The 26521-nt window shown below is 45.9% G+C and overlaps 1 protein-coding gene across 1 annotated transcript; it reads left to right on the top strand.

The window, feature by feature from the left end:
- The first annotated feature begins 2010 nt into the window (after positions 1-2010).
- Positions 2011-26521, top strand: LOC122927412 (protein DVR-1-like). Its single transcript, XM_044279234.1, is given in 3 exon segments — positions 2011-2278; positions 25721-26118; positions 26120-26521. Coding segments are annotated over 3 exon segments (1068 nt in total).

Here is a 26521-nt window from a genome sequence, read left to right as displayed (position 1 = left end):
ACACCTGAACGCAGGTGTGAAAGGAGCCTTAAACTCAAAAATATGAAAAAGACACAAAAAGTGACAAAATGTGTAGGAAGGAAGCCTAATGGCATGTTCACACAATGGAAAGATACATTTTTGGTGGTGGAACCCACTGAAAAGATTCAAGGCTGACCCCTGGATTTCTGCTGCTGTTTGCAATTTGCACTACTGTGCAATCCAACTGCAGATTAGCCCCATTCAATTGCTTCCCAACATGATTTTTGCATGGAAACAAAATCCACAATGTGAACATGTACTTAGGGTATATTCAGCTAGCATAGTTGTTGCAGAAATTTCCGTGACTAGAAATCTGTTCCATTCCTGTGCATCGTGATGTTTTTGCAGGAACTACATGGATTTCTGCGAGCAAGATTGAAATTAATAAATGCCTCTAATCCAAGCTCAGTTTTGGATTGGGGCAGGAAAACAGAATTATGACTCATGCATACGGCCGCAGTCCGCAAAACATGGATACCGGCTTCGTGCATTTTGCATTTTGGGGAATGGAACATTGGAATGGACTACAATAGAACAGTCCAATTCTTGTCTTGAATGCGGACATAGGATATATTTTATATTTTTGCGGATGCCACGGCACAGACAAACGGATTCGGACAGCCTCCAAAAGAGGCGCAATTTCAGTAGTAAATCCAACAAAAAAATAAGACTAATAGCATTTTTTAGACTGAAAACAGGTGGAAACGCTTTAGTAAAGGTGCCCCAGAATCTGCCATAGATTACAGGCATGCGGAAGATTTGAAGACTTCCCGTAGTATATGATTTTATGCTGGGGTCAAATTTGACTGATTTACCGCATGGAAATCCGCAGCGTTGTACAATACCAGCAAAGTGGCTGAGAATTTAAGAATTTTCATCCATATGCAGCGTTAAAAAAAGAAAAACACAGCAGAAAAGCAGTGGTATTGCAGCTTTGAAATCCGCAGCATGTCAATTCTTAGGCTAAATGCACACGATCAGGATTGCGTGAGGAAAATCCGCACCGTAGGTCATGTGCATTGTATTCTATGAGAATTTTAAATTCTCAGTGCACACGATGCAGATTTTTTCCGCTTGGATTTTATTTTCCCTGACCGGATTTTCTTCATTCACTTTGTAAAATCCGCACGCAAATCCCCACCAATTGATGCGGATTGACCGCACAGATTTGCCTGCGAACACCTGCGGATTTCAGTGTGGATTCTCCGCACATGAATCTTGAACATGTGCATGTACCCTTACAGTGGATTTCACCCTTCTCAATGGAGAGGGTAAAATCTGCTGGCTTTTCTGCAGCAAAAACCTGCATGTAATACGCGCGGTTTAGTCCCTTTTTTTGTCAGTTTTTGCTGCTAAAACACGTGTTCCTGGGTTGTGCAGCGATTTATATTGATGATCTATCCTCAGGATAAGTCATCAATATCAGATCGTCAGGGGTCTGACACCCAGCACCCTGGCTGATCAGCTGTTTGCCTAGTAGGAGGCGCTCTATGCCTGGTCTTTACACTTCACGTTGCCTCCTGTGGAGCGGTTGTGCAGTGTAATTACAGGTACTCGCCCCATTCTCAGAAGTGCAGCGTGCTCCTGTGACTGCCGCTGCTTTCTCTGTGCTTACCAGGCACAGCGCTGTACATAGTATAGCGGCTGCACTTGGTATCAGGCTCAGCCCCATTCACTTCTAAGGGGCTGAGCTGTGCCTAGGCCATGTGACCGATGAACATGTTGTGACTGCCTTGGATAAGCTGAGAGAAGGCCGCGGTGCTGCTGCTAGTCCCACTACCTTCTCGTACAGCTGACGGTGGAGGTCCCCCACTGATCAGATATTGATGAACTATCCTGAGGTTAGGTCATCACTATAAATCACTGCACAACCCCTTTAAAGGGCTTGTCTGAACATTTGAGCCACAACCATCTCTAATTAAGAGCTGATTACTGACTACAAAGCTGGGTTATTAGTGAATGCAGAATGGCTCTGTACAGATTATCAGGATGCTGGTGCTCACACTGGGGGTCTTTCTGTCTGCGGTTGTCCCATTGATAGCAAATTCTGACATGAAGCGTACAGAAGAATTGTTCTTAAGAAGTTTGGGTTTCCACGCTAAGCCAAATCCTGTCGCTCCCCCTCCTATACCTCCTGTATTATGGAAGATCTACAACCAGCGCATGGGAAGCATAGCCCCCAAGAAGAAACAAGACTTGTGCTTTGTAGAAGAGTTCAATGTCCCCGGAAATATCATTCGAGTCTTTCCTGATCACGGTGAGCCTAGGTTCACAAAAGTTGCTTGTTTTTTAAATGTCTATTTGCTTACATTTACTAATCTGTAGCATATTAACTCCACCACATCGTCAAATGTATGTGACATTTGGCCATGTCTGGGAAAAAATAAGGGTCATTTAAAAATTTTGAGTGTCCATGCAACAATATCTTGTCACATAAGTATTTTTGTGCTGTCTTCGCCGTGGGGGAGGAGGTGGGGCAAGGTCCTTGGCCCTAACACATTGGGGCACATTTACTAAGACTGGCTTTTTACCTCTGTCTTAGTCTCTCCCCCCCCCCCCCCTGTGCTGCTGTTAGATCCATGTAATTTATGATGAGGCGTGATGTTTAATAACCGCTAAATTATCTGCCACGCTGATGCAGTGGTCCAGACAGCCTTTATTTTGCTGAGGCATTTAGGGAAAAGCGAATTGAGTTCAGATGAAATATCCAAAATCAATTTGCTTAAAACTTCTTTCTAATACTGTACGGAAGCAGGAGCTTCATACAGTATTGGCTCTGAGCCGAAGTTATTGCTTCGGGAAGTCTTGCAAGACTTTGCGCAATAACTTCATAAATTAATTTGTACTATAAAAAGCCATTTCCTGAACTCGGGTTCCATTCCAAGTAGAATAAAGTTTTATGCAACTCGACTACTGATGTTTCATCCGAAGTTGATTCGCTCATCCCTAGCTGCATTCATGTGGTATACATCCTTAAGACCATTACAGCTAATCGCTGGCCTCCGTTGTCTTGTGCCATAGAGGCCAGCATCAGTGCTGATTGCTAGTAATTGGCTGCAGCAGTCGTGTGGATGTATGGCATGTGACCAGCGCAGTAAAGTAAACTGTCAGAGTCCAGCACAGCATTGGCGCTGCAGGGTATTTAACAAGTGCATGCTTGTTACTAGGGATGAACGAACTTGATGGGTTTGGTGGCAATTAGGATGAGACCCATGCTCAAAGATCTCAGTGAATCGCGGATATGTGCTGTTCTCCACAGACAGAACATGTACCCACTAGGGCACATATATCAAGCTTGCCTGTTTTTTTGGGCGTAAAATTTGACTGGCGTGTTTGATTTGTTGTCAGTCCTTTTACCTAGTATTTATTAAGTCGCACAGCGGCTGATAAATTTGACTTGGGCGTATTGGTATTAGGGCTCATTCATACGGCCATATGTTTTGTTCCGTACCTGTTCCGCATTTTTGCGAAATGAGTGCGGAGCCATCCATTTTAATGCGACCGCAAAAGATGCGGACAGCACACCGTGTGCTGTCCGCATCCGTTGTTCCATTGCCCAGCACCGTAAAAAAGATAGCGCATGTCTTATGTTTGTCCGTAAAACTCGGTTCCGTGGCCCCATTCAAGTCTATGGATCCGCAAAAAACTAAATGCATACGGAACTTATTCCGTTTTTTTTTTTTTGTGGAAAGACTGAACTGTCTGCAAAAAAAAGTATATGCATTTTTACGGACGACCAGAAAAAACATACAACTGTCTGAATGAGCCCTCTGTCTGACCTCTGGTGGTTCTTTTTCAGTTAGACAGGTTCATAATCGCTTAGAATGGTCTAATTTATTGGCGCCTGAAAAATTGTCGCATCTGTGCATAGAAGTCGCACAACTCCCTGAGGTTTTTTTGTTATGCAAAAACAGTGGGGGGGCAGAGCCTGGCTGCTGAAGCAGATGGCAGCGTGAAGCTTTAGCTCCTCTGCACCCAAGCACTATAAATCATTCAACAGAAGAGAACTGGTACCTTTTAAATACCCAATAAAATAAATCTTTATTTTGACATAAAAACATAGACAAAAATACATATACGTAGAGACCACACAGGGTGCCTTCAGAGAACAGTCCACAATAAATGCTATAATCCCAAATGGCAGGTCATTTAGTATTCTACACTTATCGTGTGAGATACTGCATATAATATATGTCTGAGTCAGCATACAATATATAAGCTGTCTCTAGTTATAGATGCAGTTATCTCTCACCCTAAATGTATATAGCATCACTATGACTGAGGTATCAGTAACATCTATATTCAGAGGCTGGTGCCGATGTAATTCATAGCATATCGCATAAAATCTATTTGTGCTCGGATCAGCTCATGATGAGGGTCCCCTACCTAAGCCTATACTCCCCCCTCCTACCTAGAAGCAGCAGAGTTATGCCGGAACTGCTTATCGAAGGGTAGCCTAAAGGGGGCCACACCAATGATGAGTCTTGAGAAGAAGGGAGGGCTTCTGGGTGGGTCGAAAGCATTTGAACCGGCAAGTGGGGGCAGGAGAGCCAGGTTTAAATAATTAAAGCCCCGCCTCCCCTCACACAAACACGGCACTCTTAATTGCCTACCACTTGTGCTCGGATCGGCTCATGATGAGAGGGTCCCCTACCTAAGCCTATACTCCCCCTCCTACCTAGAAGCAGCAGAGTTATGCCGGAACTGCTTATCGAAGGGTAGCCTAAAGGGGCCAAAAGAACCTTGCATAGGAGTTTGAAAAGACTTTGATAACAGAAACTACAAAACCAAAACTCGAAAGCCAGTGACATTTCGTATTTAAGGATCCGGGATATAACACGCGGAACTGAGATGACCCAACCGTTTGATGACATGTACTGGCACCTTATGCATGGATGCCGCAACTTCCGCGCCCATGCGGAAGGAATGTCCTGTGCTCCAGAGAGGACCGACCCCTGAACCTGTCAACTAACCCGAATGTACCTAAGAAAGGCCGCGGTGGTTAGCCGGGCATTGCCTAGTTCGAGTACGGGAGAACATGCCGGCTTGGACTAAATACTACGCAGCCAAGCCTCCAAGGCCTGCACCGGACACTATCTGCTGTCCGTGGGAAAGTATCTGACCGCCACCGATTCCCCCGGCCGTGACGTCTTGGACGAGGCCAAGGTGAGGGCATAGATGGACCCGCCCGGATGAGCTGACCTTTCCGCAAGCACCCAGCCAGCGTATTGGTGCCCATGAGCTCGCCTGACCTGACGAATGCATGGAAGGCCAGGTACCAGGCCGTTTCTACCAGCGCGCTAACCTGCGGCCTGAACGGTTTACCCTGCAGTTTGTCTGTCACGGCCTGAACAAGCTACCGGTAAATGGCTGACGCACATGTCGTTTCCCAACAGACATCTTGCGCAAACCCTTCAACGCCGCTTTGATCGGGTGGCGGAGAAGAGTGACGGTAGGTCCGGATGTAGCATGTACCAATGGTGCTGAATACCTGCCAGGTATAGTTAACAGTGCTATAGGACAGGTTTAATTGAGAGTGGCAAAAACCCAGACGAAGCCCAATAGGTGAGTGATAGGCCCCGGCGGCCGGGTAGGTGTTCTCATATCTCTGAAACAGGCGCCAAGCTGTCTTGTAAGCCCTCAGAGTATTACTAGCTATGGTGAGATGAGAGACTAGTCCCTGCGCAGCTGGGCCTGGTGAGGAATCTTTTTTTTTTTTTTTTTTTCCCCCATGCGTGAGAGACTCTAACGGCGGAGTCATCTGTGTAAACCTAAAGCGGAGAAGCCATGCGCGAGACTAATGGCGGAGCCATGCGTGAGAGACTAATGGCGGAGTCATATGTATAAAACTAAAACGGAGAAGCTCTGCGTGAGAGACTCTAATGGCAGTCATATGTGTAAACCTAAAACGGCGAAGCCATGCGTGAGAGACTCTAATGGCGGAGTCATATGTGTAAAACTAAAACGGAGAAGCCATGCGTGAGAGCCTCTAATGGCGGAGTCATATGTGTAACCTAAAACGGAGAAGCCATGTGTGAGAGACTCCAATTTTATTTTAATTTTTTATACTATAAACCACTTACGCAGCTCCCGTATGGGCACAGCTCTGAGTACGAGCATGGTATAACGCAGATCACCTGCACGGACTAACTAAAATCCTGTGCCTAAATAACCCCCTTGGAACCTTATGTACGGCCGGCAGCAGGAAGCCAGCCACCGCCTATGATCTGCTCCCCCTGACCGAGCCTAGTACTCCTTCCCCTGATCCCTGCCTACCTAACGACACGGCGGCCCGTGCCAGACTTTATTGAAGATGAGGAGCCTTTACCCCCAGCCGCGTGGGGAGCTCACGCTGCTCCCCGGCAGAACGGTGGAGCCCCCCCCCCCCCCCCCTCAGCTAGGGCCGACCCACCGCCGGCTGGACACTCGTCCCGCGTGGGGAGCAGCACCGCTCCCTGGCAATGTGCACCGGATCAGAGGGAGCCCTTCCTTTACCGTGGGCCCCGGCCCCCGCTGGTTTGAATCTTGTGCCGCGTGAGGAGCTGCACAGCTCCCTGGCATTGTGCGCCGGTGCGGGAGCGCCCCCCCCCCTCACCTAGGGGCTGGTTTGTTGTGACTGGAACCCGCTGGGAGACTGAAGCCTGACCGGACCTACCTGTGACCGTGAAGGCTGACCTCCCAGGCCGTGGCTGACCCGCGTGCGTAGACATGACGCAACTACCCGTAGATGCCCACCCAGTGCCTGTAGTCCACCGGAGTGTGACCGAGTCTGTGGATGTGACCGACTAGCCCCTGTAGTCGTGAGGGGACCCTACATCGAGAGTAGCGGTAACGGACCATCGCCTGTAGACGTGGTAGTATTACCTCACGAGTCTGTTGTTGTAAGACTACGGTCTGCAGTTGTGGCTGGCCTTTATAATGAGTCTGTAGTTGTAACAGATTTGTGCCTGCAGTCGTGGCAGGGCTTTAGAGCGGGTCTGTAGTCGTGACAGACTGATGCCTGCAGTCGTGGCAGGGCTTTATAAGGAGTCTGTAGTCGTGACAGACCTGGCAAGCAACATTCCTATCTATACCCCCTTTTTTTTTTTTTTTTTTTTTTTTTCTCCCCCCACCAAAGGCCACGACTGAAGGCGCCACCCTGTAAGAGATGCGCCAGAGGCCTGGCCATAATAATCCACCATCCCCCGACCCCCAAGCCTACGCAGGAGAAAAGGAGGGGGTTGGCCCACGCCTGCACCACCCCTGACTCACCTGGCGGCCATGACAGCAACAAACCCCACAGTATCGTAAGTTAGCCAACCACCTGTGGACCTGAATAAACAAGGACAGACATGTGAGTGAGCGCACGGTGGCTGGGTGACCCTTCACTCCTGCCACCGCTCCTTAGCTGAGCACCGGATTATTGCGACTGCGCCCGAACCAACCCCCTGACTCGCCGTATGGGCTTGCGGGCGGCCCGGCTGAGTGCGCAAAGTGACGTGGCCAGCCCCCCTCTTTTGGAGCCCTCTTTATATTTGATCCTTAAAACATATCCTATATATATATATATATAAAAATTTTTCCCCATGTCCTGCCTTAGTACCTGTCACGTCTGCAATTTTTCCAACAGTGGATCTCAACTGCGGAGTAAATGGGATCAATCAGATATGAATCTCAGGCGTCACTCACAACCTCAACGGTGAGTTTGAGATTCTACCATCACGTGATCACAGGAGAACAATTCAGGTCCGCACAGTACTATTGCTTCATAGACTGCGGGTAGGTATTAGAATACTAGAATGCGGTAGCTGCCGCAGAGTTAACAGGGGGTACTCGGTAAGAGTCGTACACAGTTATCTCAGCCTGCATGCAGGTAAGGGAGAGGTGCTCTCTCACAGATGGGGTACTTGCGATTGGCAGTAGTTATGCGATGGCTGAGACTCCCAGGTGACTGCAGTATCTGGTCAGAGCGGATCCGACTTCCAGATGGTAGCGGGGAAATGAGAAGGGTCCGGTTACGGAGCGGATCCGTCTTCCAGATGGTAGCAGGGTCCGGTTTGTGGTGGTCCCATACACAGGTGGTGAGGCAGCAGGCGTTCCGACAACAATCGCAGCACGCCATGCTGCCTCATCAGTGCCCTTAAATGGAACCAGGAAGTGAATAGGGATTTCTGATTGGTACGGACGACTTCCGCGTTCCACCGTGGAACGCAGCCGCCGCGTCACAACCCGGAGTTTGTGCGACTTCCGCGTTCCACGGTGGAACGCAGAGGACCGCAGCAGACGAACAAAAGGCCGTCCCGTCGGCGGCATTACAGTATCCCCCCCCCCCCTCAAAGGAACGCCTCCGGAGTTCCCCCTGGGAGTAGGCCGATCAGGATACCTACGATGGAACAAACGGGTCAACCTAGGAGCATGTACATCCCGTGAGTCTTCCCAAGAATCATCCGCAGGAGTATAACCCTTCCATCGTATGAGATACTGTATCGATGATCCCCTTTTCCGGGAGTCGAGTATCTTGTCGACTTCGTACTCAAGCTCACCCTGGACCTCAATTGAGGGGCCAGGGGGGGAGGCTCTAAGGGGGAGTCGGTTAGGTTTGTACGGTTTAAGCAAGGACACATGGAAGGAGGGATGGATTCTCCAGTCGGGAGGGAGAGTTAGGCGTACCGCATTTTGATTCAGGACTTTCTCGATGGGAAAAGGCCCGATGTACTGGCGACCGAGTTTCCTAGCGGGCACGTTAAGGCGGAGATTTCTCGTAGACAACCACACCCTGTCTCCCACACAGTATGTAGGGGGACTAGAGTGTCGAGTGTCATAATGTCTTTTTTGTCGCTCCTTCGCGGTCTTTAGGTTGCCTTGTATTGCAAGGGAAGTCTCTCTTAGACATTCGAGATAGTCCTGAACTGCAGGAACGTTACCGGGTAAGTAATCAGGGGGCAGGTTGGTGGGGTGGAAACCGTAGTTTGCATAGAAAGGAGAGTATTGAGTGGAGGAGTTCATTGAATTATTGTATGCAAACTCGGCTAGAGGCAGTAGATCAAACCAGTCATCTTGGAGATGGCTGCAATAGCATAGAATGTATTGTTCTAAACACTGATTTACTCGCTCTGTTTGGCCGTTAGTCTGCGGATGGTATGCGGTCGACATCCTGTGGTCAATTTGGAGGGCTGTGCAAAGTGCCTTCCAAAATTTTGATACAAATTGACTGCCCCTGTCGGAAATAATCGCGGAGGGTAAACCGTGCAATCGAAGGACTTGGCTGAGGAAAGTTTGGGCGGTTTCTTTTGATGATGGTAATCTTTTAAGTGGGGAGAAGTGAGCCATTTTGGTTAGTAGGTCGACAGTAACCATGATGGTGTTGCAACCCTCTGAGCGAGGGAGGTCGACTATGAAATCGACAGAGACAATCTCCCAAGGTCTGGTGGGTGTTTCTAGTGACATCAGTAACCCATAGGGAGGCTTCCTGTCGGTTTTGGTAGAGGCACAGACATCACAGGTGGAGACATATTCGTGGATTGATTTGGTCATGTCTGGCCACCAGAATTTTCTGCGTACAAGTTCCAACGTTTTGGTGATGCCTGGGTGGCCCGCTAGGGGTGTGTCATGCATGAGTCGAATGACAGAAGGTTGCATTCTAGGAGGGATGTAAAGTTTGTCGTTTTTGAAAAGGAATCCATCGGTTGGTGTCAACCCAGGAGGAACGGGAGGATCCCCTTCAGAGGGAGCATGTTTTAAGAGCTCCTTGAATCCCGTGGCGAGTCCCACGAACCGGTTTGCCGGAAGCAGCAAGGCAGGAGGCTCCGCGTCAGTACTCTCCTCGTATAACCTGGAGAGGGAGTCAGCCTTTGTATTTTTGGAACCTGGTCTGTAAGATATATGAAAGTCAAAACGATCAAAAAAAAGGCTCCACCGTACTTGCCTTGCCGACATGGTTTTACAAGTTTTGAGGAACTGTAAATTACGGTGGTCAGTGAAGATCATGATGGGATGTTTGGCTCCTTCCAAAAGATGTCTCCAGTTGCCCAGAGCATCCTTAATAGCCAACAGCTCTTTTTCCCCAATGGGGTAATTTTTCTCAGCAGTATTAAGAGTTCGGGAGTAGTATGCAACTGGGTGCAAGGGTTCAGAAGAGGATGGTTGTTGTGATAGAACTGCTCCTATGGCGAGGTGGGAAGCATCAACCTCTAGAACAAAATGGAAATCGGGGTTGGGCAATTGGAGTATGGGAGCTGAGGTATATCTCTGAGTATTTCGAAAGCCTTTTGGGCCTCGGAGGACCATGTATAGGGTATTGTAGAACTGGTTAGTCTCGTCAAGGGTTTTACTATCTCTGAGAATTTTTTTATGAATTTCCGGTAATAGTTGGAAAAGCCTAGAAATCGTTGGAGTGCTTTGCGTGTGTGAGGCACAGGCCAGCCCTGGATGCATTCCACTTTGGACTGGTCCATTTGAATCCCCTGGGGGGAGATGTTATATCCCAGGAAGGAAATGGAAGGCTGTTCAAAGATGCATTTCTCTAATTTCGCATAAAGGGAGTGGACCCGAAGACGGGACAGCACCCATCTTAGGTGCCTCCTGTGGTCGGTAGGACTGTCCGAGTACACCAAAATGTCATCCAAATAGATCACCACGCAGACGTCCAGCAGATCTCGAAAAATATCGTTAACGAAATGCTGGAACGTCGCCGGGGCATTGCACAACCCGAAAGGCATTACCATGTACTCGAACAGTCCGTATCTGGTTCTGAATGCCGTCTTCCACTCATCCCCTTCCCGGATCCTGATCAGGTTATATGCGCTTCTGAGGTCAAGTTTGGTGAAAATACGGGATGATTGTAACCTCTCGATCAGTTCGGGGATAAGTGGAAGAGGGTAGCGGTTTTTTTACGGTAATTTTGTTGAGTCCTCTATAGTCAATTATTGGCCTTAATCCGCCATCCTTGTTTTTCACAAAGAACATCCCTGTGCTAGCAGGCGAGGTTGAGGGCCTTATGAATCCTTTTTTTAAGTTCTCGTCTAAGTAAGCCTTCAGGTGGACTAATTCTGGTTGGGAAAGCGGATAGATGCGCCCCGTAGGAAGAGGACTGCCTGGAATAAGGTCAATAGGGCAGTCATAGGGTCTATGTGGGGGGAGTGTGGCTGCACCAGATTGGCTGAAAACATCTTCGAATTCAACGAGATGGGGAGGCAGCCCCGTGGGAGCGATCTGCATGAGTGCAGTGTTCGGATAACAAGTGGTGGTACAGTAGTGGGAATCCAACTGTACCTCCCCTTTAGGCCAGAGGAGAGAAGGTTGGTGAAGTCTGATCCAGGGAAGCCCCAGCACTACAGGGAACATGGGAGAGGAAATGACATCAAACATAAGGTGTTCGATGTGACCCTCTCCACAGGCCACGAGCAGTGGTTGGGTGTGGTGAGAGATTGGTCCTGAAGGGGATGTGGACCCATCTAAAAAAGTAATTGAGACCGGTTTTTGCTTCAATGTGTGGGGTATTTTATTTGACTTAACCAGCTGTGAATCTATAAAGTTGCCACAGGCTCCAGTGTCTATCATGGCCTTAGCGATGATCCTCTCGGTATCCCACTGTAAGCTGAGAGAAATGTATATGTAAGAATTGCGGTGGGAGAGACTGTGTCAATTTGCAGATATGTATTTCCCTACCTCCTGTCTTCTTTTTAACCGCCGGGCAGTCGTCCACTACGTGGTCAGGGGAGGCACAGTAGAGACATAGGTTCAACGTGTGTCTCCTGGCCTTTTCAGCCGATGTGAGGGGTCCCCTCATGGTTCCTAGCTCCATTGGCTCCTCTTTAGGGGTAGGTCTGGCTCCTCTTAAGGCTGGTGTGGGGGTGAAGACTCTTTCTGCTCTCCGTTCACGGAGGCGGCGGTCAATTGTAACAGAGCGTTGGATTAGGTCATCTAAGGTGGGAGGTAACTCATCACGGGCAATTTCATCTTTCAAGGCCTCCGATAGGCCGAGGCGGAATTGGTTACGAAGACTGAGATTATTCCACTCCGTCTCCCTGGCCCACCGTTTAAATTCGGCTATATAATCTTCGACTGGTCGGCGGCCTTGTTTAAGTGCTCTGATGGCAGTCTCAGCGGTCAATTGTTTACTGGAGTCATCATAGAGGAGTGCCATGGCCTCCATGAATCTGGGGAAGGAATCTAGGACCTCATCCTCTTCATCAAAGTAGGTCTCGGCCCAGGCTCGGGGTTCCCCTTTAAGGTAGGAAATGAGTGTGAGTACCTTTATACGGTCATTGTAATAAGTGCGTGGGCGTAGATCAAACATGAGTCTACACGAACTTATGAATTGACGAAATATTTTCCTATCCCCGGAAAAGGGTTCGGGGGCACAGACCTTTGGTTCAGGTCCCTCTCTGGGAGGTGCAGCACCTGTGTTTTGGTTAACCAAAGTACGCAATCTTTGGTTCTCCACCTGCAGGTCCTGCACAGAGGCAGATAGGGTCTCGACTCTCTGGGATAAAGAAACCATATGTCTAGCGAGTTCCGCTGGATCCATCTTTACGGGTGCTGTGATACTGTCACGTCTGCAATTTTTCCAACAGTGGATCTCAACTGCGGAGTAAATAGGATCAATCAGATATGAATCTCAGGCGTCACTCACAACCTCAACGGTGAGTTTGAGATTCTACCATCACGTGATCACAGGAGAACAATTCAGGTCCGCACAGTACTATTGCTTCATAGACTGCGGGTAGGTATTAGAATACTAGAATGCGGTAGCTGCCGCAGAGTTAACAGGGGGTACTCGGTAAGAGTCATACACAGTTATCTCAGCCTGCATGCAGGTAAGGGAGAGGTGCTCTCTCACAGATAGGGTACTTGCGATTGGCAGTAGTTATGCGATGGCTGAGACTCCCAGGTGACTGCAGTATCCGGTCAGAGCGGATCCGACTTCCAGATGGTAGCGGGGAAATGAGAAGGGTCCGGTTATGGAGCGGATCCGTCTTCCAGATGGTAGCAGGGTCCGGTTTGTGGTGGTCCCATACACAGGTGGTGAGGCAGCAGGCGTTCCGACAACAATCACAGCACGCCATGCTGCCTCATCAGTGCCCTTAAATGGAACCAGGAAGTGAATAGGGATTTCTGATTGGTACGGACGACTTCCGCGTTCCACCGTGGAACGCAGCCGCCGCGTCACAACCCGGAGTTTGTGCGACTTCCGCGTTCCACGGTGGAACGCAGAGGACCGCAGCAGACGAACAAAAGGCCGTCCCGTCGGAGGCATTACAGTACCTAGCCACTGTGCCTGAGCAAGGAGCCCTGCACCTGGACTGCAGTACCAGTATGGGCCTGTAGGTGTCGCCCTCTATCAAGCCAGGACCTGCTGGAGCGCAGCAAGCCAGTGAGCTGCGCTGAGGAGCCGACGGCCGGCGTGACCGCTGCTCTGGGTATGCAAACGGACGTGTGACCCGTCGCTGCTGAGCCACAGGTGAGGGGTGCCCGCCTGGGGGACGCTGCATGTGGGAGCAGGGGTGCTTGGCGCAGGGCCTGGAGCGGATTGGGGTGCCTGGAGCGGGGTGCCGGAAGCGATCGGGAGTGCGGGCAGTCGTCAGTGCGGTTGGGGACCGGCGGCACGCTCAGCAGCCCCGCATGTTATACATAGCGAGACGGGTGTGCAGCCACCCTGCCTACCTAATCACCGAAGCGACGAGCCCGACGCAGCCGACCACCCGATTCTCCAGTGACGCACGCACTTCTCTGGCCTCAACCCACGAGCCGATTCGAAAGCATTCGAACCGACAAGTGGGGGCAGGAGAGCCAGGTTTAAATAATTAAAGCCCCGCCTCCCCTCACACAAACACTGCACTCTTAATTGCCTACCACTATCTTAGCACCAAAACTAATCTAAATTCCTCTCTTACCCGATATCCAGTGATTTCAATGTGGGCTGTCTCTGTCTGGCAATCCTCGACGCACGTTTCGCTATCGCTTCATCAGGAGGATTTCGTTTCTAAATGGCTATGGAGGTCTATTTATTTGGGTAGTGACCAATGGCTGGCTACACTGAGATCATGTGTTTCTACTTCATATCAGCTGTAGTTAATATCCTCTTGTGGCGCATCGCAAGATCGTCAGACATGGATGTTCAAGGGACTTCCACCCTTCCCCTTCCGTCTGCGCGATCCAGGCGAGGGCAGAAAGCGTCTGAAGTCACATGGAGCACGCCTGACGGGACGGCGAAAGTCCTCCTATCCGCGATCTGCGATGCGCTCAGGAATCCCTATTCTACTTGTTAGAGGGTAAATTTATGATTATAGCATTTATTGTGGACTGTTCTCTGAAGGCACCCTGTGTGGTCTCTAGGTATATGTATTTTTGTCTATGTTTTTATGTCAAAATAAAGATTTATTTTATTGGGTATTTAAAGGTACCAGTTCTCTTCTGGTGATTAATATATTAAGGAGGTACACCCTTGCTTCTATACAAGGCTGTGTCAATCCAGTTGAATATTATAACCCAAGCACTATAAGCCCGTTCAATAGCTAACGACCGGACCTATAATGGTGAAATACGGGAGAGAGAGAAGGGTCCAGAGCCGAGTGACACCCTTAAGCATTGCAAAAACCAGCAGGACATGCAAAGTTTCTTCAAAAAGAGACAAGCAGAATTGAGGAGCGAGACCCAAGATAGCTGCGGGCTCAACTCCTGCGTCACACATGGCTGAAGACGCTGATCCTGAAACCATGCCTGAGATAGGAGAGGACATGGATATATCCAAAGCTTTTCTCGCACAGGCATTAGAGCAAGCTCTGAAGCCGGTGCTGGCTGAACTATCCATAAAGTCGAAGCTATCACAAATGGGCAATAGAGTGGAAGCCCTGGAGAACACGACTACAGACATAGTGGTGCACTCTACAGCAATAACTAACCAGGTGGCTAAACATACAGAGGAAATTAGCAGAGCCTTAACGTTGATGGAGGACCAAGAGAATCAGAACAGACTCCAAAACATCCGGATCAAGGGGCTTCCGGAAACACGGGCCACAGAAGCGCTTCACAAGGTGGCGATGGCCCTATTTGCTGAATGAGCCCAGTCAATAGTAATAGAACACACCCATAAAGCACTGAAACCTGTGCCAAAGCTTTCTGAGACCTAGCTATGTGGTTTGCTCTCTTATGTGGATATGGCGTGCATTTTATCTGCAGAAAGGGAAAGGAACAGAATCTCATATGACTGAGTGTCACGGCCTATGGTATGTTATGTGACACTTCACTTGGTTGCCCGTGGCAACGTGTGGTGTTGTGTGTGCGTGTGGTGGCAGTGTCTCAGCCCTATGGTTGATCCCCAGGACATGATTGCCACACATGCCGTTGCCCACGGCAACAGGTGAAGTGTGTTGGTTTATGTGTGTATTCCCCTTTAAGTGGCCTGTCTTCCCTTGCCTTGTGTTTGAAGGGTTAATTCCCATCTGTGTGTGTGAACACTGGGTGTGTCTGTGTGGGTGTGACTACTTGGGCCTATAAAGCCTCAGTGAATGGTGCAGTTCAGAGGGGTACTTCAGCCATGGTTAGCTGGAGCATCCTCCTGTGTATTACATCTGCCAGTGGGGGGGCCACCCTTGTGGTCATAAGTTTATGTAATGTTCTGTTGATGTTTTCCTTTTGTTATTTGGTGCAGCTATGGATCTGGGTTCCTGTGTGTGGCTGTGTGTGTGCTGTGTTCATTTGTATTGTGTGGACATCAGCTTGCCAGCACAGGGATCCAGTCAGCAAGGCTGTGGCAGGTGGCTGGAACTAGTGCAGTTCACCTACCATATCCATAGGACTGTTTCTGTTCCCCTTTTCCCTGCAGCTTGGCCAGTGAGACTCCTGTTCCTCCGTGTCCAGAAGGAACAGGTCGTCTTACCCTACTCCTAGTTCAGGGACCGGCGGAGGGTGAGTAGGGATCCGAGGTTCCTGAGCATGGGCCCTCCTACCTTCAAGGTCGGCCCATGCAGCTAGGAGTTAGGGTCGGATTAGGGATGCGTTAGGAGGTGACCTGCTCCCTAATTCTCTCGTCCTGGCCAAGCAGCCGTTAACATCTTCTGGCATCGCACGGCTGAGGATTTTCCCCATCCTCAGCCGTGACACTGAGCCGATCTGGCGTTCTATTAAGAGATGGCTCCATCCACGTTGGCTAAGAGACTGCTACTTAAACCGCTGCTAGAAATCCTCTGTGATGCCAAGATTCCATACTTCTGGCTCTACCCCTTCGGCCTTTCTATACTTAAAGGAGGCAAACGGATCATTATCCATACACCAGACGACCTGGAAAAGGCATGGCAGGCTCTCGACCTACGTCTGGTGGAAATACCATGATGGCTACCAGTGCCACTCAACACTCACCTGCCAGCCCTTCCTCATTTGGAACTGTAGTCCAAAGTCATCAAACACAAACTGACCATAGGACTAGGAGCTCCAATTATTTACATAGACTGTTTAAGAGTTTCATCTGTTAACCCTCTAGCCTCTCCTATTATCCTGTATCTTTCCTCCCCCTTCCGATCCCCTGCAGAAATTTAGATTTCCTGGTCATTCTGAGTAACTTTAAAATTCTGCAACTGCATTGGTGTATTTGTTAGTAATTGTGAACAGCATCTTAGGAACCCCCCCCCCCCCCTTCCTTTTGCAAGACATAAATGGCTGACATACTGATTACTACTTTCAATGTAAAGGGCACAAACTCCCCTAATAAGTGGGGGCAACTTGCACTAATGCTACGTAAAAACACACCTACAAAAACACCTGAGTAAGCTTCACAAGAAAATACAAGAGTTGTGTTTTAATGATGTATGGCAACACGGTCACCTCAATCCTACTGTGAAGGACTACTCTTTCTATTCTAACCCACACGCATCCTTCCAGAGACTGGATTATGTTTTAATTTCTACTTCTCTCTTGCAGTCTTGCAGAAATGCAAACACAGGTTCTATCACGATCTCTGATCATGCTCCCTGTACGGTGACCCTCGCCTTGGCCTCCTTGCCCCGCAGAAACTGGAACTGGCGATTTAAATGAATTGTTGCTGTGAGCGGCTCAAAGATACTACCTCCCTTTTTTTTTTTTTTTTTTTTTTTTTTTTTACCCTGGATTGTAAGTATCCAAATGTTTGGGAAACTCATAAGGCGGTTGTGAGGGGGATCTTCATTGCACTTGGCACTAAAGTTAAGAAAGAAAAACAAAAAGCTATAGATTCATTGTCGGCACAAATGGCGACTATGGTAAGGATTCACAAAAAATCCACTTCTATTAAAACGCAGGTAGATTTAACAAATCTAAGACTAGAGTTGAAAAAGTTACTGTCACAGAATGTAGCAAAACCTATATACTTTATTTCCAACATTAAATATATGCTTATGGGAACAAGGGCAATAAAATGATGACCTCCCTACTGAAGAAAGCTAAACACACCTCATATTTTCAAAAATTACAAGAAAAGATGGTACCCTGCAACTAGATACACAATCAATAGCTAAGAACTTTTAAGAGTTACTTGGAGTTATATAACCTTAACAAAGAAAGCGGACAAGACGAGGTATTAGATTTCAACTCATCACAATTTTTAAGCACCCTTAATCTACCCTCACTCCCAGCAGAAATGGGTACGCACTTAATTTGACCAATTACACAAGAAGTGCGAGATGTACTCTTTCTTTGCACCAAGAAAGAGCCCGGACGGTTTTTATGTTTGTTTATTACAAAAAGTTCCAGGACAGCTTACTCCCCCCATCTCATGGAGGTATGTAATAGCTTATTGAGAAGCGAATCATTCCCTAGACAGTCACTGGAGTCGTGTATTCTACTTGTACCCAAAGAAGGAAAGGACCCGTTGAGCTGCGGTAGCTACAGACCGATCTCACTATTAAACATCAACTTGAAAATATGGGCAAAAATGATGGCCCTTAGATTGAGTTCTGTGCTACTGTTGCTCATAGGATGCGAACAATCTGGTTTAGTGAAAGGAAGGGAAGGAAGAGCCTATGTGCAACGCATTTTCCATTCCATTCATGTAGCTCAAAATAGGAAAACCCTATTGGTTCTGTTGAGTATCGATACTGAAAAAGCATTTGACAGAGTAAATTGGTCCTTTATGAGACTTGCGCTCCATAAATTCAATATCCCAGATATATTTATACAAGCAAATAAGGAATTTGTTGACCCCTTTTGGAGAAACAATTAGTTTTTCAATCTTGAAACCTAAGAAAGTCTCGGTCCTTTATGTGCTCTGGTGGAGTGGTAAAAGGAGTTGGGTCTTTCGCTGACAAAGGGAAGTGAAAAGCATATTGACATCATCTCATGGCTTCTCATCATGTATTTGAATGCAGGAAGGCTATTATAAACTAGAAATCAAAGGTACTGGGCACTCTCGGATATGCGACCAATATTGTATTTGTTAATTAAAAGTGTGTGCTAGACAATAAAAATCCAAACAATTGTAAAACAATTTCAATCATAAAAAAACCAAATCAAAACACCATTAAATATCTATTAAAACAATAAATATAGCTAGTGGCTTATTCGCATTGAAAATTCCAATCACTAGCAGCATTCAGAGGTGTAAATCCATTCATTCGAATATACAATCCGAATTTACTATATGGAGATAATGTTTGCAGGAGCAATTGGATCGACAAAGTCCTATTTAAATTACACCAAAATTCGAATAGATAATAATGTCTTTTCCACTAATCGGCTTGCATGAAAGTACTTGAATAGTCGTACAGCGGCGTCCCACTATATAAACTTCTCAGTGGCGTCCCACTGAGACGAATCTGTGTATGCCAACACACAATAAATAGTAAATTCGAACAGTCTTACCATTCGGTGTAGCTGAATGCCTGTGTCTTACTCTGGACATTGGTCTTGGTATATAGTCGACTGTGGTCTTTTGAGTTGTGACGAATATTTGAGTCTGTTAATTCCACACCGGCCGCTTGTTTGCACCTGAATAATACTCACTATGTGCGATCTTTCTCAAGCTTCCGAACGTTTTTGTGGATACAGGCACTGATTTTACCAGGCAATATTCTTCATCATTAGTCCATTCGTTATAGTTGGATCCTTTTGGGGGGGGTTGGAACCAGACGTGTTTCGGGGTCTTATGTTACCCCTTCGCTATTATAAACTATTTATCTAGATGGTATAGAACTCCTGAGTTCCTTTACAGCAGAGGGCTGTCTGACACGTCTGTGTTGGCGGTGTGGGTTCGTTGTCTCCTATCTGGTGGGCTTGCCCAGCAATACAACCCTTCTGGGATAAAGTCCAGGATATTCTTAAACTCCCAAGCCAAGATTTTTGCATTTCACTGGACATGATGGTCTTGGCAAGATCAAACAAGATATCATTATGCACCTACTTGCAATTGCTAGATCGTTAATACCATTACATTGGCTTGATAAGAGTCCTCCTTCAATTGGGGCGTGGAGAGGGAAGGTGGACCAAATATGCCAATTCGAGGAAATGTCCAGCTGGATTAATGGCACACATGAGAAGTTCCTAAAGATTTGGCAGCCATGGTGAGATATGGTAAACAGAGAGGATTTAGTCCTTCTTCCCTATTCGGCTTCTCCCAAGGCAGGCTACAGGCTTGTACCAAGAATAGCTAACTCGGAGAATTAGCAGGATAGAAGTAATATGAACATGCACCCCTTCCACCCCCCCCCCCCCCCTTATGATATATACAGATACTCAAATTTTGCTCTGTTACCCATTTATTTGGCATTGTTAGCAATGAGCTGTAACTTCTTTTGGAGCTGTTGTGTAGATTGCTCATTACGTTGTTCAGATTTACTATTTGTAAGTAAAAAATAAAGAATATTAAAAAAAAATGCAAAAAAGTCACACTTTACCACTAGTGATGAGCGTCAGGGCAATATTTCCCGACTATTTTGTAGAATATTCGTGAATTCGAAATTTTATATTCTTGATTGCAAAAAATCGCCAATGTATTATTCGCGAAATACCTGCGTGGGGTAGGCAACTTTTCTATTGGTTGCTAGGGATGTTGCTAAGCTGTGACAAAGCCTTCTCATTGGCCCACAATCTAGAAGGGAGGAATTTATCACCTGATATGTACTGTTTTAAAAAAAAATATATAATAATAATCATCATTACGAATATATAGCACTATATTCTAAATCTAGGAAAATCTGGATAGTAAGTGGCTCACCTATCAAACTGGAGATGGAGACGGTGCACACCACACTGGCTCACCCTATGCCTGTACCACAAACAAACTATAAATATGAAAGCACGGGGGGCACTCAATATCTGGCCATATGGATAACTAAATCAGTTTATTATAAACACAACATAACGCCTGGCTAAGGGTACTTTCACACTTGTGTTTTTCTTTTCCGGCATAGAGTTCCGTCACAGGGGCTCAATACCGGAAAAGAACTGATCAGTTTTATCCCCATGCATTCTGAATGGAGAGTAATCCGTTCAGGGTGCATCAGGATGTCTTCAGTTCATTTGTTTTGATCAGGCAAAAGATAAAACCGTAGCATGCTACGGTTTTATCTCTGGCGAAAAAAACTGAAGACTTGCCTGAATGCCGGATCCGGCATTTTTCCCCATAGGAATGTATTAGTGCTTCCATCCGGCGCATGCGCAGATCGGTAAAAATTTGAAAAAAAAATGCAAGACGGATCCGTCTGTCTGCATGACAAGCGGAGAGATGGATTCGTTCTCACAAATGCTTCCAGTCACATAAAAATCGGCGGATCCGGCGGGAAGTTCCGACGACGGAATTGCCCGCCGGATCACACTGCCGCAAGTGTGAAAGTAGCCTTAAAAGAATGCAATAAATAGGATGAGAGCAATAAATACTAGGATAAAATCCACTGCTACAATGTAGTTGCGACAAACTATATGTATACACTATAGTTCGCTGGTAATCTTGCACTTAATCAAAGTCCTCCTTCTTTCATTTCATTCCAACCTGTGTTCACAAGCTGAATGTTCACTCAATTTGCTGAATGCAACAAATAAATGACAGCGTAAGTGTTGGTACTTTACCACTCTCCACTCGTGTTCGGTCTTATCGTCTCGAGACTGATTCTGTTTCTCTTTTGGCCTGCCAGGACATACGCGGCGTCCCACATGATCCGGCTGTCTCCTTGTGGCGTCCCACGTGACTGAGGCAGGTAGCAGAGTGAATCCTCTAGGTCCTAAACTGCTGCAATAGTAAATATAATTGGTGTGCCGAACTTCTTAATTTCTGAATCTCCTCACACTACCCCTATCTTAGGGCCACACAGGTGGGGGTCCAGGTTCTTTACTGTCTTTTCCAAACGCGTTTCAGGGCTACGACATGCCCCTTCCTCAGTGGTAGGATTCCGAATATTCACGCTCCTATTTACCACTCAAAGCTGTCGACTAAACACAAGCCAGCCCTGGAGTGGAGTAAAAATTTGACAGTTTTTTTTTTGATAAGTCGCATGTAAAAAGTGCACCTACATGAACGGATCGAAAAAAGTTGCAAGAATTAGACCCTTCCTGAATTGGTCTAAAACATCTAAATAGTTGAACGAGGAGCCCCCAAAAAAATTTGACTGTTTTAAACAGCTTTTGTGTGTGTGTTTTTTTATTTTTTTTATTTACTAAACAGGCATAATATACACTATAGCAAATGTGCCCCATTGATTTTAATGTCTGCCAGCTGTTTAACCACTTCATTATTAGTATTTATCCCCATTTCTTACCAGGCCATTGTTTTAGTTGTAGCAATGGTCCTATCTAACAGCAAAAATTTTTTTATATTTTTCCCTACTTCTCAAATAGTTTTTTTCTATTACAAAAGGTTTCAAGACAAAAAATATGTAAAACCATTACTGTACACTTGTACCCTGAAAATGGATGCTATTTATGTAATTTATCTACTGGCTGGGCCTGGTGCAAGACTTCAAAAGACTGGAACGTATTTATTTAGGATTTTTCTGTTGCTGGTTCTATGGCACTGTACTGTCAGAAAAAACTTTACAAGCCTTTTTTTTGTTCCCCTAAGGCATCCTCAAACTGCGGCCCTCCAGCTGTTGCAAAACTCCCAGCATGCCCGAACAGCCTACAGGTATCAGCCTACAGCAGGGCATTGTGGGAGTTGTAGTTTTACAACAGCTGAAAGGGCTGCAGTTTGAGAAAGCCTGCCCTAAGGTATTCATCCATTGGGGAATTTGGACATTTTAAGGGTTGTTGTTGTGGTGTGTGTGTTTTTTTTTTTTTTTTTTGTTTGTTTTTTAAGAGAAAAATATGCGTGTGTTTGTATATTTTACGCAGAAAAATAACTCTGCCATACAAAATATAGCTAAAACGAATACCTAGATTTTTTAAATAAAGTTTGTATATTTTACACACACAAATTTCACTATACTATTGCTAAAACGAATATAAAAATATATATATATATATATATATATATATATATATATATATATATATATATATATAAAAAAATTAACAAGAGGGGGAGATTGGATTGGTGTGTACCTAGTCTTCTATACTATTGCTATAACTTTTACATTATTATTATTATTTTTTTTTTTTTTTTTTTTTTTTGTGAATGTAATTCCTTTCTGCCAGTCAGGGCAGGAAGGGGTTTATTCACAGCCAGCAGATGGCACTCTTGCATAAGGAACAGTGCTTTCTGACTGCTTTTACATTTAGCACTGTGATAGATCCTTGTAGCAGGGTGCGGTTAGGATTTATCACAGCCTGTCAGCTCCTGCTGGTCTCGGAACTTCTCCCTGTGATCAGTTGTCTAATGACTGCACGGTCACATTGACCTGCAGCGACATGGGCCACTGGCAGATCTCGATGTAACCTGGTGCTTTTATATGTCAGGTTACAGATAGGAGCCTACCGCTGTGATGTATAAAGTCATGCGGCAGTAGGCAAAAGGATAATACAGCTGGCACCCAGATGCAATGACTGAGATCAGAGAACTCCAATCCCTGTCATGTAACCTCTCAGATGTAGTGGTCAATAGTGACCGTGGTGTCTGATCAGTTAGACAGAGGGAGGGGACTCCCTCTGATTGAAGCCCACTGAGAGAATGCAGGGCCTTGTGAAGCCTCCATAGTGTCAGTGAGCTGCCTTCAAAGCCATGCCTGTGGCACGGCCTGACAAGTGGCCTGTAAGAATCTCCTAAACTGCAATGGTATTGGGTAATCTATTGCAGTCTATGGTACTGCAGTCTATTTTTCCTCCAAAGGGGGGGAGGATTACAGTGAAAAAAAAGTTCTGGAACACATGTTAAAGGGGTTGTTTCATTTCAGACAATGAGGGCATATTGCTATGAAACAGAGCCCCGCAAAGTGGTCCAGCCACCGTCAAGTGCTCTCCACCGTCCAGCCACCGCCAAGTGAATGGGAGTGCATCGCGCATGACCAGCCACTGCTCCCATTCACTTCTTTTAGACCAACAAAAATGGCCAAGCCAGAGCTTAGTGATCTTCGGAGGTCCCATAAAATGAATAGAGAGTGGCTGCACATCACTTTCGGGGCTCCATTCATGCACCTTTCAGACAATGGGAATATCCTAGTGATATGACCCCATTGTCTGAGATGAGAATAATCCTTTAATTCACATCAACCCCACTCCCTTCCCAATTTTACACATAAAAATAAACCTAATGGGTAGTGTCATGTCCAACTTAAAATATAAAAAGTTTTCCTGCATGGTGAATGCTGTAAATAAAATTAGAAATTCACAATTTGATGTTGTTGGTCACCTTGATCCTCCCAAAAACTGAATAAAAGTAGAGCTCGCCTTACTAAACAAGCCCTGTAGACGAAAACAAAGTGATGGTTGTCAGCATAGGTTGATGCAAATAATTATTTATTTATAGTTTTTGTTTTTAATAAAGGTAGTAAAACGTAATAAACTTGATAAATTTGGTTCTGCCATAATTGTAATGACCCACATAATAAGCTTGTCATTTCATTCGTAATGTATAGTGAATGCCATAAAAACAATACCAGAAAACCATGGTAGGCACTGCTTGTTAGTTTTTTTTTTTCCAAGATTTTTGTATATTTTTTCACTTTTTTTATAATTTTTTTGTAAAAGATATGGTGAATTAAATAGTGCCATTAAAAACATTGTCCCGAGAAAGAATAAGCCCTTTTAAGGTTGTGTGAAAAGTTTAAAAATTGTGTGTTTGGAAGCTGGATAGGAAAAAAGAAAAATTCAAAATTGGCCCGTTACCAATTAAGGGGTCAAAAGGTTGCAGTTGATAAACCTGGAATAAATCAACTCGAGAAGCTAATCTATCACACACTTTTCAATAGTGTGCTGTACGCATCTGTGTGTCTTTTCCATTGCACCTGCAAAAAAAGTTGCATATGTCCTATTCTTGTCCATACTACGGACAAGGATAGAACTGTTTTACAGAGGGCAGAACGTTCCATTCCTTAAAATGCAGAATGCACACAGCCAGTAGCAGGCCACAGTTGTTAAACATCTGACGTCGATTTGCATAAAACATTGTTGCAGTACTGTACGGAGCAAGAGCTCCGAACAGTATTAGAATGTATTGGCTCCGATGAGCCGAAGTTATTGCTTCACAAAGTCTCGTGAGACTTCGCACAAAAACTTCATAAATTAACTTGTACTGTAAACAACCATTTCCCGAACTCTGGTTCGGTTCCAAGGTACCACTTGGAAGCAATAACTTCGGCTCATCTGAGCCAATAAGTTCTAATACTAGTACGGAGCTCCTGCTCCGTATAGTATTAGAATGAAGTTTTATGCGAATCGACTTCAGATGTTTCATCCCTAGTCGTGAGCATGAACCCCTAGTTTGTGGGGAAAGCCAGCAGCAAATGGTCAGTTCCCTTGCAGTGCTACTATGGGGCAACATGATCATTAGGGCTCATGGATACTACAGTGAAAAGCGGTTGTATAACAGCCATTTTTGTAACGTCTGTTTTCAGAACTAATTAAAATCTGGGGCTATTCACATGACCATTTTCTTAAAGGGGTTGCCTCACTTCAGCAAATGGCATTTATGTAGAGGAAGTTAATACAAGGCACTTACTAATGTACAGTGATTGTCCATATTGCTTCCATTGCTGGCTGGATAAATGTTTCTATCAAATTATACACTGCGCATTTCCAGTGCTTGCACACTATAGGAAATGGCTCCGGCCTATGCACACTCCCACAGTCCCAGCTACCAGAGAGGCCTTTTCCTATAGTGTACAAGCATGGCCACTGCTGCTGGATTACAGGGTGGTCGTAACCTTTGGAAATAGGACATGTCCATTTTCACAGCCAGACAGAACCTACTGAAATCAAAGGGTCCATTTTTAACTACCTTTTAGGCAGGAGAGCTTGTCTTCTGACTACGCATTCCTTCTAACGGCTTTTAAAAATGGGAACACTATGTATAAAAAAATCTGGGGTTAAAAAAAATAAAAATACCACCTCCACTTGCATGTGATGGAAAACTTGATCTGCACCTGCACTGGAGGCAGCAGGACCTGACGCTCCCAGCTTTTTAATGGCACGATGTTGGGAGTGTCAGGTCCTGGTGCCTCCGATGCGGATCAAGTGTTCCCTCACATGCAAGTAGATGAGATTATTTTATTTAATGTATTTATTTCTAAAGGATCGGTCAACACTACTGGTTAATTAAGTTACTAGAATCCTAATTGAATGTCTAATTACACATTTTTTTATTTTTTTATATATGCTTTCACATTAGGTCGATTTCTTCCTCAGTCTTCGGTGCCTTCTCCCAACCTTTGTTTTGAAAAGAGACTCTTCTTCAATATTTCTGTAATGGAAAAGGAGGAGAAGGTAACCATGGGCCAATTGGAACTAAGGTTCAGCCAAAACAACTACTACGGACGAACATTTGAATTGCGGCTATACAGGATTCTACAAATGTCGTTAAAAGGAATGCGTAGTCAGAAGACAAGCCGAAAACTCTTGGCTGCTCAGACTTTCCGTCCACTTCACAAGTCTCTACACTTTAACCTGACAGACACATGCCAGATTTGGAGAGACTCTCATAAGAACCTGGGACTGACTCTAGAAGTCTTGCATAGCAAAGAAGGCATGCAGGATGAGTGTCAGGATATACATACGTTTCTTCACACAGTCTCTGCTCGCTGTAACCCATAATCCATTACATTGTAAAAAGCCACGAAAAAAGAGAAGTTATGGCAAGCTTACTTTCATGCCCAGCAACATCTGCAAAAAGAGGCGCCTTTATGTTGACTTTAGAGATGTGGAATGGCATAACTGGGTGATAGCTCCTCGAGGATACTTGGCCAATTACTGTTATGGAGAATGCCCTTATCCTCTGACAGAGATACTAAATGGCACTAACCATGCTATTTTGCAGACTCTGGCTCATTCTTTTGAGCCTGATGATATCCCACTACCCTGCTGCGTTCCAACAAAAATGTCACCCATCTCCATGTTGTTCTTTGACAATAATGACAATGTAGTCCTGAAACACTATGAGAACATGGCTGTGGATCAATGTGGATGCAGGTGA

This window comes from Bufo gargarizans, chromosome 1 (genome assembly GCF_014858855.1).
Source record: "Bufo gargarizans isolate SCDJY-AF-19 chromosome 1, ASM1485885v1, whole genome shotgun sequence".
In the NCBI taxonomy this organism is placed as follows: domain Eukaryota; kingdom Metazoa; phylum Chordata; class Amphibia; order Anura; family Bufonidae; genus Bufo; species Bufo gargarizans.
The sequence above is the reverse complement of the archived record's forward strand: the minus strand, read 5'-3'. Positions and strand labels throughout refer to the sequence as shown.